The sequence below is a fragment of the Atractosteus spatula genome, chromosome 26 (assembly GCF_055471065.1).
Source record: "Atractosteus spatula isolate fAtrSpa1 chromosome 26, fAtrSpa1.hap1, whole genome shotgun sequence".
Lineage (NCBI taxonomy): Eukaryota > Metazoa > Chordata > Actinopteri > Semionotiformes > Lepisosteidae > Atractosteus > Atractosteus spatula.
The window spans coordinates 7660974-7676528 of NC_142731.1; the positions used below are offsets into that span (position 1 = coordinate 7660974).

Sequence of the window (15555 nt, forward strand, 5' to 3'; positions counted from 1 at the left end):
TAACAGCTGTTGCTATTAGAAATGTAATGTTTGATCACATTAAGAAACATTCTTCAGTTCTCTTCTTGTTCCGCTTTCCCCTGCTGATCTGCTTTAAACAAGCTGAGAAGCAGAAGGGAGAAAGCAGCGTGTGTTGGCGTGTCTCCCCTGAAGTGGGCTCTACAGCCGAAACGGAGTGTTCCTCCTTTTCTGTTTTTCAGCGCAGCGTTAACTTTTATTTACAACACGCCCATTTGAACAAGTCACATCCACAGCGATTAAATGTTGACGACTGGTCCCGGAGAGCTCAGCATCTTCTAGATTCCATTCCAAACGAGCCCTCCATTACTTAACTGGGCCAGCTGTTGGTTTAATTAGTGTTTAATAAGATGATGGGTAGTGACTGCTAGAAAAGACCCATAAGTCCTGCTGGACCAACAGACGCCCAGGAAACACAAATCCAGCAGCTCTGCAAGTGCAGGGCTGGGGGCAGATGCTGTGAAGTGTGTGTGCAATGTCTTCAAAAATCCTGACGTTTCTCTTTACCTGTATACCAGAGAGAGGATTGACTTTGACAAACCGAACGTACAGTAGGTGACTTCGAGCTCCTGGGCTGTGGGTCTCTGGATGCCACACACAGTTCTGTCTTGCTGCTGTGTGCAGGTCCATTGCCTACGATGACAGGCCAGATGGCTCCCTGAACCTCACAGGAAGCCGTTTATAGGAGGCCTGGAGGTGGGGATTCATTGCAGCCAAGGAATCACATAGTCACCACTGCAAAACTATTATATTGGTCATAGAGCACAAAAGAAACCAGCACCGTTGTACCAAAGTCACTTTAGAGAGCCATTAAACCCCAATAGTGTTGCCTTGTAATATAAACAACTCTTTGTCTTTAAAAAAGGGAATTAAGTTGGCAGGTGTCATGTCCATCCTTTTGGGAAACTGCACAGTAGTTACCTGGCCATGAGGACCAGCATGACATCCATTAGTGGATCTGCATCTCAAAGACAGCTTACGGAACAATCCCTAACAACACCCATGTGAAGGAATAGCTTGTATTAGGAGTGTTTACCTGGAGAAATCATTTCTTCTTGTCAATAGTTTTACCTTCTGGAAACCCAAACAGCAGAACACTTACTAGAGCAATCAAGAGTGAAGTATAGCAGCCTCTTACCTGGGATTTGAACCCACAGCCCCTGGGTTAGAGTACAGGACTTTGCATAAAGTACTGTAGAGGTATGCAAATTTCATTCCCATTTTCTTTAATTGTCTCTAGTGCATATTCCTTTATTTCTTGTTATGTTGGGGCACATGTTTCTTGATATCTGCAGTAAATAAAAATAGATCAACCAAGACTCTTGGCAGAAACAATGTCATTTATTTACACAAAGACAAATGTTATAACATGATACAAAATACTTGACTTCAAACATTTAAGAGAGAACAGATAGATAAGATACAAGATTTTTTTTTGTTTTTAAAGGAGTGTCTTGTTATTTTTTCTTCCAAAAAATAAAAAATCAAAAAAACCAAATGAAAAGTGACAAAATTAACATTTTCTACAACACAATACTGATCATCAACCACTACAGAACACGCACTCGAAATTCGACTCGATAGAACATTTAGCATCGACAATGTTCGCAGTACAACCCCATGAACCACTGAATGTGTTCAGGATTACGAAAAGAACATTGAGAATTCATCCAACCCATTTCATGAACTGAATAATAATAAAAGACATTTCTCTGGTGTGTTATTTTTAACCCCAAAATAAATTATGGGCAAAAACAATTTCTGATTGCTCATCTTTAAGAAACAGCTCCACAAAGCTGTAGCTCCATAGTTTTGTTTTTTGCCATCCTGCACCAAAGACCAATTAGACTGAAAGCTGTCTGCGACTTTTCAGATGTTTCCACCTTTCTACAGTACAGATGTGCGCTTTGACATGAGTACTGTGCAGCGACCAGTGAGCTGGCAAAACAGTGTGTCGATTTAACCTGTGCTCTTTAGAAGCCCTGAGAGGCTGTGCTCTCCCCGCTGGGACAACACAAGCAATGTGCACCATTCCCCAGAGTCCTGTACTCTCCCCAACCCCCAAAGCACTCCAGTAATATGGCTCTCACCCTGCAGGGGGCTGAAAAGTGCTGAAATGCAGTATGTCCTTATCTCATTTATTACAACAATGAAAACAATACACCTGCCACAACTTTAGCAAAGACCCAAAAAAAAAAAATGGAAAGCAGACATGTCTACACTTTCCTCTTTGTGGGTGGTTTGTTGTATTGCTAGACCCAGGCACGTCGGAACTCAAAACATCGAGGGGAGGTGGCACAGGCGAACTCGTAGTGATGTGAAACCAGGTGAATTGCACAGGTACAGGTGAACCAACCGTGTTATACACGTCGTATTGTAGAAATATACTTGTGTGTTTACACTATATAGTTTATATATAATATACAGTAAATCCATACACATACACAGTGCAGTTCTGAAGTATCAATAAGAGAGGCACAGGTGCATAAGGTGTATGCATTATGTGTGCCTTTAAGTTTCCAACCAGGGGACAGAGCTTCTGTCTCTCGTATGTTTAAAACTGTCACCCTTTTTAGTACCGGTACAGAAGGAGCAACCCCACGCAGGAAAAGAAAAGCAACTTCCAAATTTCACTTGCATCCTTAACCCCTCTAGGTATTCACAGATGGGAGCCAGGGAAGTCCCGACAGGAAACACAGAGAAATCCCAATACCGGCTGCCTTCAGCAATGCCAACCCATCTCCACTGCACAACACCGGATCTCCACTTTAGTGTTCAGGTCATAGAGTCTTATCCAGCAGGAGAAAAAAAAAGCCACTTGAAGATGTCCACCTCACCGCACAGGAAGCCCAAGACGAGATCTGCCTGTCGCACACCACTTTTAATTGTCCTGGTTTCAGAGCACAAGCCCGCAAACTCAGGCCACATCCTTGCACAGCAGGAAGAATCTAAGTGCCCTGGCAGAGACTGAAGAGCAAAGATACACTGCCCAGACATACAGTGGAGAAGTCACTAGGTTGTCACTTTAGCTTCCTCTTTCATGAGAAATTACAGAATGGTACTCCCTGGAACAGTGAGGTTAAGCAAAGCAGTTCCAGCAGCTTAAAGAGAAGATCTGGTAAGGAGATGACTCCTTTCATCACTGCCTTTACAGGTTGTATTATCCAATCAAGCATAGTGCTGATTAGCCCCAATTGCTCTGGAGCTAACGTCAAGTATAAAATTGAGTCTGGCACCTCAGCCCTGGGAAGCCACAAGATTGTCTGGGGTTCACCTGTGCTACGAGTGACATAACTGAAACCATTATTTGCACCAATGGTATATTTCAACATGGTTTCCAGGTCATTGGTAACTAGTTAACAAAACCTGCAGAACTGTGGCTTTCCAGGACCGTGGAGAACTCTGGGTTCGTAGTGCTGCTGCCCGGAAGAGGACAGAGCTGTGATTTGTGCCGCTGGACAGGTGTGAAAGGGGTCAGCTGGCTGCTGGCACTCAGCCACTCAGGACAGACTTGGTGCGAGATTCATTCACACAGAGACACAGAGACACACACACACACTCCTCCTAGATACAACTCTTTCCAGACGTGTGCTTTTTTGGGGGGGGTTTAACAAAATCACTGCCAAGTGGAAGGGAAAAGAAAAGTTGAACAGAACAAAAACCAAATCCTAGAACTGTACAAGTATATTGCTGTGATCAAATGAGAAACACAAGTCCCTATTGCGAATCAAGTCTGCAGCTGTGTCTCTTGAAGAATTTGTTAAGGCATCATTGTCCTCCCATGACACCCCCTTCTGTGAACCATGTCGTTCAGCACTCTGCAGTGAAGCGTACACCTTCAATGGCATGGCAAGAGTTAACTGAACCTGGAAGAGCTCGATGCCATTCTCACTCTGTATTGTTATTTTAATGTCTTCCAAAAGGATGAAACTACAAGTCAAGAATGAGGATGAAAGTTAAAAAAAGATTCAGAACACGCATCCTAAAATACAATATTATTTTGTCTCAACATTCCCTTTAAGATCCTTGCTGCAATTGCACTGTTTTACCAAAAGGTGGGACTGTACACAATGCAATAATACAAATGTAGCTGAGGGAAAAAATAAAATAGAAAAGGGACAGTGATTTCCATCTATAATATTCACAGTTATAGATTGCTAAAATGCTGTGCATTGCACATGTATATATATACATTATACATCATTTTATGTTTTAACAGGATAGCATTTGAAAAAACGCAAACTTTCCGGAATGTGCTTCGAAATTTCTGAAATTTCCGCATTTAATATAACCAAGAAAGAGAAAATAAACATATGCAAAATATACCGTAGAAGACAGCTACACGCTCAAAATCCAACCACAGTGTATGTTCATTGTATAAATCAGAACAGTGGAAGGGCACAATGTGTAGGGTAGACCTCTTTCCAAATTAAAAAATAATATACAAATATTCTTTAAACCTCAAGAATTGGAGATCACTAATACCTGTATACACAACATATGAAGTATTAATAAATATACATATTTACTGAAGAATAGTAAAATAACGTGGGCACTACAGTAAAGCTACTGTCAACAGTGAGTTACTGTGACATAATGTATACACACACGGAAAGGATTTCCTGAAAAACTCCAGGCTCTTCTTCTGTGTTAACAACCTGGACGTGCCCATGCAGACTTAAAACAAACTCTCTTGAAACTGCAGAACGTCACCCACTAACAGGGAATGTGAGCAGGGGTCAGACCGTGGAGAGACAGGATGCCTGAGGAGCCAGCGGGGCAAAACGGCCGCCTGGGGGCTCGTGACTGAACAGCTCTTCGGGGTTCAGGTGCTCTGCTGCTGCACTGAGAGTGTTGACAGAATCCACTTTTTCTGCAGGCAGGCAGGCATCAGCATCAGCATCTTCTTTATTAGCGAGTCACCGGTGCTCTGTTTCAACAGCCTATTGGAACAGCGTTGTGTTCCACATGTGGGGGGGTGCGTCCGAAAGGCCACACAGCTGGAAGGGAAGCAGCCAATGAGAGCACTGCCAAAAGCCGGGAGCCAGCCAGTTCCTGTGCACAGGTATCAAGAAGGACCACTGGCAAAGTGCACACCTTATGGGCACTTGGCATCCCTCAACTCTTAAGATGGATTTAATTACCAAACTGCGTTCCTCTGCTGGGGCTGCTGTATGTGTCAATTGGAGATCAGGACCCACAGAAACGGGTGAAAAGTCGCCTGTGAATATATGTTATAGAGACACACGAAGGAGAATTCTGGAAATACGCAGCATTAAAAGAAACAAACTGCTCTTGAAAATGGTGTGTACACAGTATACAGGTATGCACAGTATGGTTATCTTAACCTATCCACTATTTCATGCATGTGTGTGTGTGTGTGTGAAATTTGAGGAGCAATTTTAGCAAATCTGCTTCAGCCGGTCTAGTTCACCTCTCACACAAATCCAATCGTTTTGGGCCTGGTGCAATTGCACCGATCAGATATATTATGCAGTTATTGAATGAACTTTAAAAAAAAACACAATAATACGTTAAAAAAATCAATGAAAGCTAAACTAAGACGCACCGAGTTTCAGCCTTCAATCTTTACTTTGCTGTGATCATGAGTTCCAATGCCAGTAAGAAACAGAACCTGCCCCTTCTCACTCACCCACCACACTCAGAGAGGCCTTCAAGCATTTTTGTTAAGACTACTGGAAATGTTCTTTCTTCCATTACAGCCGCACAAATAAATCCCCAATCCTCTTAATTCTGTGTGTGTGCGTCTAGCCCATTTCACTGTGCTGGATTCCTCCCACAGTAGACCAGACAAGATGTCTGCTCCCCTAATTGATCCTTGTTCACGTCCGTCTCTATTGAAATTTATGGAACTGTGTTGAAAGAACAAGCCGAGAAAAACGAGGGTGGTGGAGAATCACTTCCCACAAAATAATACAATTAAACCAAGATCCAAAGTCCAGCTCCCCCTTCCTAAGCCCAAGGAGCAAGAGAGCGGAACTAAAAATACACAGCTACCGCTGCAGAGGGGAGCCCAGGCTAGTGTTGCACCTCACTGGACTTCCTTCCCGGCTTGCTAGTTCTAAAACCATAAATCCAGAACACATGAAAAATATTTTAATAATAACAGTAGGTTCAAGGGTAAACTGCCATGACCAAAGCCACGAAAACAGACCCCTGCAAAGCCCCTGTCTTAAAAATCAAGCCCCTAAGAATAAAAATTAAGTACATCTCTTCAGCTTCTGGATTTCAACAACACTGGGACAGGACAGATACATGTATTGATTTTTAGTACAGTACTCATTTGCCTATCGCAAGGTACTACCTTCCTTATTAAGGAAAACCCCCAGCTTCAACCTACAGACTGAAACACCATCATCTTCCAAAAAAATGCAAAGTACACACACTCAACGTCAAATAATACCGTTGATGTCTAAAATAATGTGGTTGGATTTAAAGTACTGTGTCAGCGAAAAGCAACAAGGTTTTGGTGAGGACTGTTTTCTGGAACGACCGCGGAAGAGACAGGGACAGACATGACAGGAACTGGTCATCATCGCATCGCAGCCACGCAAACTAGCACTCCAGGGAGATACAAATAACAAACAGGAAGCAGAAAAGGGGCGAAGCTGGGGGTTGTCAACCTCCCCCCCCCCCTCCCCCTTCCCACACACCTCAAAGGTCACAGACGACCTTTGACCCTTCGAGGATCTCACTCCCAGCATTCCCATTAAACCAAGGAGAAAATGAGACAGGAGAGGGCTAGAAAACTTTCCTGGAGTAAAAAAAGAAAGGAAAGAATCTACCCTACCAATCTGTCGGTTCGAACACAAACTGCGAAAGTCACGGGTTTTAAGGAAATTAAGGCATTTTTAAACACTAACGTACATGAGTGTAACAAGTGTGTGGATTTTCTTTTTTCCTGTTGTGTTTTTTTTTAAAAGGCACCGAGTTCCTCTTGTGTCATTCGAACACTCCAGCGTCAGAGTCCCCTCTACTCCCTCCTGTCCGCTCGGTTGATCTTCCTTGTACACAGCCCCCAAGTGAAGAAAAACACGGAATTCGGATCCTCTCCTCGCCTCCAAACTCAGGAAAAACATTCCTTCTCGGGGTTAGTGCCTGCTAATGAGAGTGTGATGGTCTGCCAAGAGAGCCAAAGATGGAGACGCCCCAGACACCCCTCTATCTGCGAGATGTCCAGGCTGAGTGTGATCTCACGCTTAAAACCCAAGCTCAGTTCCCCTTCTCCCTCGCCACAAGCTCACGGCTCCCTAGAATTGTTGTTTTGTTTTTTTTAAAAAAAAGGAAGGAGGTGATTCCTGCTGCCCAGCTCTCCCTGCTGCTGCCCTGAATACCAAGAGGAAAGATAAGAAATACATCGACAAGAAAATGACACGTGTGTGTGCTTCCTTCCAGATTATCGGATTTGACCAAACAAACAAAAACAAAACGGTTTACACCCACTCACAAGAAAGAAAGAAAAACTCCATCTGTTCTCTGGAGTCGGAAAACGCAGTCTTGACTTCTCCTACGAGGACCAAAGTCCTGTTTTGTTGTTGCTGTCGTCAAATGTACGAAAAAATAGGTTCTTTTTTGTCAGTAAAATCTCTCTGCGTTTAAAAATATAACCCACCCCCTCCGCCACTTGCGCTACCGGCCTCTCCAAGTCCTTCTCCGTCCCTGGGGGTGGGGCTGGGGGGGGCGGGGTGGGGAGATGGTGGCAGGGGTGAACGTCCTGCTTCTTCCCGCCCACTCGTCCGTCTGCCTCCCCCTCTCTCGCCCGCTCCGTGTCCGGCGGGCAGCGCGGGCCAGGCTCGGGGTGCGCGTGTAGACGCCAGGCATGGAGAAATGTGTGTGTGTGTGTGTGTGTGGGGCGGGGGGGGGGGACGGACAGTGATGGGGGATTGAGGGCTCACGAGGATGGAGTCCATGATCACGGGGGCTGCTCTACAACGCCGGCTCGTCTTCCATCGGCTCCTCCGCCGGCCTGCGAACCCAAAACGAACGATCGCTAATCACTGCTGTGCGTGACCCGTGCTTTTTTCCCCACCCTGCCTTGCATCTGCACCCATGTCTAGAGCTGGGTATCGTACTGGAGCCATTTGGGTATAGGAGTAGTGTCTCGTCTGGGACACGAACCGTGGCGCTACGCGGGGGCGTGGCCAGTGTGGAGGCGGAGCCCTGGAGGAAGGGCCACGCCTCGCCTTTGTAGTCCCAGCTGTTCCGGCTCCTAGAAGATGAGCCCCAGCTGGGCGGGTCCTATAAAGGCACACTGGACACCCCCGGAAGGGGATTATTCCACTAACAGTCCCGGAAGGGGATTGCACCTGCGTAAGGCATTATTTCTCTTTTTCATTTCTTTTTCTTTTTGCCTGTCTCGTCACGATTTTCACAGGGGCAGGCACACCTTTTTCACACACAAGTTTTTGTTTTGTTTTTGGTATTTTTTGCTGGCATGGGTGTTCTCAAAATCTGAACAGCAGTTCACACTCTCTCAAGTCCTTCACATTAAAAGCAGGCAATTTCTTCAAACACATTTGCCCATTCATGTCCAAATCAATGGTCAGAAAGAGGAGTATTCCTCTTTTTCTACCGTACTTGCTTTAAGAACAGTGCACTGCATGGTGTAATCAATGTCAATGTATATCACATTATATGGGTGTTCTGGAATAACTGTCATATCTGTGTAGTGTTTTTATGCTCCTTTACCGTCTATGAGCTGTGTTGGCAACTTAATTTCCCCCTTGGGGGTTAATAAAGTGTATTGTTTCGTGTTCCATCCTTCAGGCTAAGGCCCTTTAATATGACAGCCAAGAAACATAGCCAATACGGGACGAGCTTTGCTCCACTGCGTCCAATCACCAGTAAGTAAGCTGCTGATAAGGTCGGCCCCCAGGCTGTATTGCTAATGGGGACTAATAGGTAAAGGACACCTGTGTGATCATTTTCTGCATTCCAGGAGTGGCAGCCTCTCCTCTTTTCATTTGCTCACTCTCTGGTGAGGGTGAGGGTGTCTTTTGGGGGACAGATGACCGTCTCTTACAATACCCTGATAAAACGCCAGGCCTGCCCACAACCACCCTGGTCAGCTTCCTCACGGCACACCCGGGGCCTAGCTCCCCTCTCGATAAAGCCCCTGCTGGGAGGGCGACGGCGGAGGAGGCGGTACCTGCTGGGCTCCTGGCTGGCCCCCTGCTCCGTGTCCACCGACAGGGACGCCATCGCGCTCACCGTCTCGGCCTCCTCCTTCTCTCGCCGCTGGGCCTCCAGCAGAGACTGGCCCACGGTGGCGGAGAGCCTCTGCGCTGACTTCCAGTGCTTAGCTGGAAAACCGAAACAAAAAAAAGAAAAGGTCACATGAAGAATCCCAACTCGGCAAGCCAGCAGTCTCTACCGCGCCTTTGTCTGATCTACATTTCGAGCTCGCTGGCACAGTCCTCTCCTTCGCTCCACCCTGCTGGGACCGTCCTGCTCCCTCAGGCTTGTCCATCCCTCTGTTCCCCTCTAACAGAGCCTGTTTTCAGAAATCCCCACACTGCAATCCCCATCGGCTCCGTGCAGCGCTAAATGTCCCCAAAGCCCGTCTACATTGTATGGGTGACAGGGCCTTCTCCTGTTCTGCCCCCAAGCTCTGGAACTCTCTCCCCAAGGATATCAGAGAGTCACCTTCTCTAAACACCTTCAGATCCAGACTCAAAACCCTCTTCTTCAGAAAAGCCTTTACTAAACTGTTCCATTCTTCACCCCTCTGCTTTTCTTAGTACCACCATCCACGGTCTCCTCTGTATATTGTAACTGTGTTTTATCTTGTGTATTCTTCTTATTTATTGTTGTTGTCATTCTGTAAAGCGCTTTGAGAAGCCACCTTTAAAGGCGCTATATAAAATAGTTTATTATTATTATTATAATGAATGGCAGGTGGCCCTGCCAACTCCGATCTCCTGCTCCTGCGCTGGAGACACTCGAGACCCGAGGCGTCTTACTCTGGATCTCGATGACCTTCTCCAGCGACGCCGCGGCCTTCGGGCAGGGCTTCTGCTGCACCGTCTCCTCCGGCAAAGGCTCGAGCTGCGGGAGAAGCAGGAGGAGATGCTGAGACCGGGGGCGGCGGGGGCAAAGAGCCGACGTGTGCGTTCCCGAAGGCGGGCGCGGGCGTCCCCGGCGACGAGCGGCCGCACACGGGAACGACGCCGTCGCTAGGGAACGGCGCTGAAAACCGGAGACGCCCGTACCTCTTCGCCCAGGAGGGCGGACACACAGGACTCGGAGGCGTCGCAGATGGCTGTGAGGTCGTGACCCCCCTCCAGCGCCAGGACTACACGACCCCCTGCCAGCTTCATCAGCTGCTTGGTGAGGTGACCAAAACCTAAGGGGGAAAAAACAGACGATCTAATGAGCTGATCACTCATCTTGTTTGGCTGATGCTTTTATCCACTGCACCACAGAGATGTACTCATTTATATGTTTTTACAGGAGCAATTTGGTAAAGCACCTTGCTCAACAACAATTCACCCTGATTGTCCTGCGGAATCCTGCAGAAACTGTCTTGCACAATCATGCCCTCCTGCAGGCTTCTGTACTGGTCCTTGTGGCCTCCATCAGTATTGATGAGAAGATTTCAAAGGCAAATCAATGATGCACCACCAGGTGGCAGTGCTCTTCACAGAAAAACCACAAAAGCTGGATTTGCCAGACAAGTCAGTCAAATCTCAACTTTGGGAAATGTGCTTTGTTTTTGGTGTTTGTTTTTCAACCTTCTACCACCTACTAAATAGTAATTAGCAGTTAGTGAATTAATTGCTAGATCCCAATTAACTTAAAATCTATTAAGTGCCTTTAGAATTTAGTATGATTTAATAGTTATAATGATTTTAAATACTGTGATTATTGAACTTGCATATGTCGCTATTCTGGTAAAAAGACTAACTGTCCGATACATATCATTTAATCACAAAATTAAATCCACAGCTATAAGGAAACCACTCCAGTCCAAGCAGTGAAACTGGAGACCTGAAACAGGAGGTAAACAGGCTCTGGGATGTGTGATCAGTGATCAGCGTCACCTGTGAACTGCGCTTGAGGGACAGACGAGGCAGAACAGTTGGCGCCTGTGATGCTAAACTTTGCTTCCCAACCAGCAGAGTTTTTGTGTTTTTAACTGGGAAAAAGAGCACTGGCCACTTGGCCAGTGGCAAGTTTATCAGGACACATGTGATCAAAAATAAAAAAAGAGCCCCCAGGACAGGCATCAACTCTCACGCTGAATACCTAGCATTAAACAGTGCTGGAATGACTCAGATTCTTTGGTCCTCATACAACACATCCGTACGCAGGATCCTGTGTAAATGATCTGGCTCCTTCAATCTGAATGTCGTTTGTTCCTCAACAACAAAGAGGCCTATCAAGATACAAATGATAAAACATGGCTAAGCTACGGTTGTGCTGGGGAGGCTCACATTTGGCTGTGACGGAGTAGCCGCCCAGCGGAGACTGGTGCCCTTCCACTGCATCAAACCCAGCCGACACCAGAACCACATCCGGGGAGAACTCATTGGCAATGGGCATCACCACCGTCCTGCAGAGAGACACATACATAGCCATATGAAGACTGGGCCTCAGGTCCCGTCCTGGCTGGTCTTCAGAATAATAATAATATAAGCACATTTCTGGACCACTCAAAGCTCTTTATATGTAATGGGAACTCCCCTCCACCACCAATCACCACATATCAGATATCAGTGGGGAGGAGAACACAGTGATGAAGCCAGCTCATATATGGGGATTATCAGAGTCTGTAGACCTCGGATTTCCATCTCATCCAAAGGACAGCATCCAATTTTTACATTACTGTGCCCCCTTCACTATACTGGGGCACTAGGGCCCACACAGACCGCAGGGTGAGCGCCCCCTGCTGGCCCCACTAACACCTCTTCTTGCAACATCCTTAGCTTTCCCAAAAGGTCTCTCATCCAAGTACTGGCCAGGCTCACACCTGCTGAGCTTTACTGGGCTGCCAGTTGTGAACTGCAGGGTGATAAAGCTTCTGGCTATCCCAGTTGTGGTGCATCAGTCACTGTATGCAGGTATCTCAGTTCTGGTACATCATGACTGTATGCTGAGTATTATGGTCAAGAACAAGAAAGGAAAGAGAGTTACAGAGTTTAAAGTAGGAGCACAAAATACCAGTCCACCCACAAGGGAACTGGTCTGCGTTTATCTCAGACAAGCCTCCAGTGACATTTTGCCCAAGTACAACACTTGACACAGTGACTTTTTCTTAGCAAGCCATTGTAGGAAGTCAACCCAATCAGTATTTTAGTTGCCTAATTGACACACAATGACTTAATTAACCATGTCACTGACGATTACTTGTGTGAGGATTACATCCCTTAAGATGCTGGGTTTGAGGAACAACATTTATTTCTCAATCAGGAAAACACATTTAATATAAAAGCAAGAAAATACAACTAGGGAATTTACCATGTGGAAGATACCAGGAACACAACATGGAACATGGTCTCTGATGGAAGTGCATTTAAACCCCAAAACAGGAGGCACTTCTTTACCAGAAGGGTAGTGGGACCATGGATCAAAACTCCCCAGCCATGTGTCTGAAGCGAAAACTTTGGCTTCTTTCAATAAACTGCTGGGATCTTTGGATACCTGAACGCTGTTAGGTACTCCACGTCGCCCATCGGAGGGTCCACTCCTCCTGTCCACGCGATGTTCACGTTGTAGCCCACTCCCGGGCCTGCCCCCACCTGCCAAACACATGCCAACACATTATTATTTTCTACATATTTCACCCGGAGTTTTATTTTTATGTGTGTGCAGAGGGGTGGGTATGGATTTCATTCATTAGAGCAAAGCACATCAGGAATATATATGTTAAGGAATTTAAACCAATTTCAGAAACAGCTATGACTAATAAGGACTGCACACTTGAGTCACCCTTTCTCTGTCCTGAACCAAACAGCGCACGTTGATGTGATGCACAACGCCTAAAAACACATCTAATGAGGCATATTCAATCTCACCTGCCACTCGCATTGCACCAAATACATGCAAAAAAAACCCCAAAATGACAGATGACCTTCAAGAGCGAAAACAAAACACATCTTAATCAAATTTAATTATTATTCGTCTGCTTTCTGGCACTCCTTTCTTAACTGGAATTAAATTTAAAGACTCAAGGAAATAATCTCCAGGTATCACCCACCATATCACCAACACTATTCAAGCCTCCTGTCTGTCTGTGCAGTGACAAGTGCTGGCCTGTTTTTGTCTGTCTGTGCAGTAACAGTGCTGGTTTGTCTGTCTGTCTGTGCAGTGACAGTGCTGGCCTGTTTTTGTCTGTCTGTGCAGTGACACTGCTGGTCTGTCTGTGCAGTGACAGTGCTGGCCTGTTTTTGTCTGTCTGTGCAGTGACATTGCTGGTCTGTCTGTCTGTCTGTGCAGTGACAGTGCTGGCCTGTTTTTGTCTGTCTGTGCAGTAACAGTGCTGGTCTGTTTTTGTCTGTCTGTGCAGTAACAGTGCTGGTCTGTCTGTCTGTCTGTCTGTGCAGTGACAGTGCTGGCCTGTTTTTGTCTGTCTGTGCAGTGACAGTGCTGTCCTGTCTGTCTGTGCAGTGACAGTGCTGTCCTGTCTGTCTGTGCAGTGACAGTGCTGTCCTGTCTGTCTATATGTGCAGTGACAGTGTGGATCCCTACCTCCTCTGGTGCACCACTTCCAGGAAAGAAGTTGCCATCATCGTAGCGATGCAGGGAGATGTAGAGCACACTAGGATCGCGGTAGAAGGCCTGTTGTGTACCGTTTCCATGGTGGATGTCCTGTAACAATGTCAGCACATAAACATGATCAGAAATCCAGCAGGAGTGGAACGGAGATGACAGCAAAAATGCTGGAGCACACAGTCAAAGAACTTCCTTCACATAAGACTCTCAATCACAAATGTGACAAAGAAGAGGCAGAGGTCTGATTTTTTGACAAACCAAGTCTTAGGTGTGCAGCGTGTGTCCAGGTGGGTCTCAGGATCCTTTTTATTTTTTATTTTTTCCTGTTCTCCCTGATCTCTGTACGACATAATTGGACAAATTACTCGCCTAATTAGACTATGCAAACATGTTTTCCAGATTACTCACGGGCCATTTGAAGACACCTGTCAAAGAAGCCTTTGTGGCTTTTTGTGACCAGAGTTGCAGACCCCTGCGGAACCTACACCTGATGGCTTTTAGCGACATCATCACCCCCATCATGAATAGCAATATTTCATTTTTTTCCCTGCAAAAAGCTTGAGGGTGATGAGTACGCCAGCCTGGTGTTGACAATCAGGTTGGCAACAGGCTGCTTCCTTTGTCTGATCTGTGCAGCACTGCGACAGACCTTCCTCTCCACCCTCGTCACCCCCCCCGGGACGCTCACGCACCCAGTCCACGATCAGGATCTTCCCCACGTTCAGCTTCTGCTGCAGCAGCTTGGCAGCGATGGCCACAGAGTTGAAGAAGCAGAAGCCCCTGTGAACACATGCACAGCTGTACATCAGCTGAGATCCACAGCTGACTTAGCAAGAGGGGGTCAAAATATCATGCCAATACCAGTTAAGAATTACTGAGCCAGAGCCAGCTGCTTATACTGTAGTTCAAGGTAATAGCTCCAGCAGGAGAAAGGTGGACCAACCCCCTTAAGTACCAGGACCGGCCTACCCCTGGTTTAGACCCTACATGTGGAGGATTATTTATTGTATTAACACAGTGTTATCTTCCCATAAAAAAGATTCATTTCTACTTCAGACTGTAAGCAGGCAGGACTCATCGATGTTAGTAACCGAGTGTGGAAGGAGCTGATGTGGCGTTTTGAGCCCTGGAACGTATTCCAACTGCACATAACAGCCTGCAAACGTTAGCCTGCAAACGTGTGTTAGCATTCTTTAATACATCTCCTGTTTTTTTTCTCACCCATCAAAGTGCTCATGGCAAGCGAGAGGAACAAGTTTTATTTTTGAACCTCCAGAATCTGCTGGTACTCAAGCTGGTGACAGGATTAATATTATACTATCATGGAACCTCCATCAACGCACCCCTGCACTGAATTAAACATCAGATGCTCTAAAGCTGGACAAAACAGCCAGCTGAAGGTGTCTCAAAGTGCAGAGAAACCCCTCTCTCCAAGGATGAATACTGAGCAAAGCATCAGCTTTTGTTGTCTCCTTGTGGGCCTGGAACCTCTTGCTGGTCTATGCTGCTTCACCTCGTGGTCATAAGAAAGGACCCAGAGTGGAGAACACTAGAGGCTGGAAGCCCCCTGCCCCGAGCTCACGTACATTGCTGTGGACTCCTCCGCGTGATGTCCTGGGGGGCGCACGACAGCGAAGCCGTTCTGCGAAGATCAAGGCAAGAAGAGCGAGCTCAAAATCCGTCAATATCCAAAGCAGGTGCAATGTGCAGTTCACATCGGAACAAGGGAAGAATAAACTGGGCTGGAAATGTAACTGTGTTCTTTCGAGTACTGTAATGTAAACGTTCTTTCACGATGAGTAC

The 15555-nt window shown here is 46.3% G+C and overlaps 1 protein-coding gene across 8 annotated transcripts in view; it reads right to left on the bottom strand.

Moving 5' to 3' along the window:
- Nucleotides 1–1340: 1340 nt before the first annotated feature.
- The window catches only part of hdac5 (histone deacetylase 5), a 93581-nt gene continuing 79366 nt past the window's right edge, over nt 1341–15555 (bottom strand). For 6 of the 8 annotated variants that reach the window (XM_088906010.1, XM_088906008.1, XM_088906009.1 and 3 more), the window contains 8 exons: nt 15339–15394; nt 14445–14532; nt 13729–13848; nt 12682–12779; nt 11475–11593; nt 10251–10384; nt 10002–10086; nt 8091–9341 (listed from right to left, as the gene is read on the bottom strand). In XM_088906010.1, the coding sequence (XP_088762136.1) occupies nt 9058–9341; nt 10002–10086; nt 10251–10384; nt 11475–11593; nt 12682–12779; nt 13729–13848; nt 14445–14532; nt 15339–15394 (984 nt within the window). In that variant the 3' untranslated portion in view covers nt 8091–9057. Of the gene's footprint in view, nt 8006–8090; nt 9342–10001; nt 10087–10250; nt 10385–11474; nt 11594–12061; nt 12134–12681; nt 12780–13728; nt 13849–14444; nt 14533–15338; nt 15395–15555 lie in introns of those variants that run through there. The other 2 variants (XM_088906013.1, XM_088906015.1) reach the window with 2 other exon arrangements.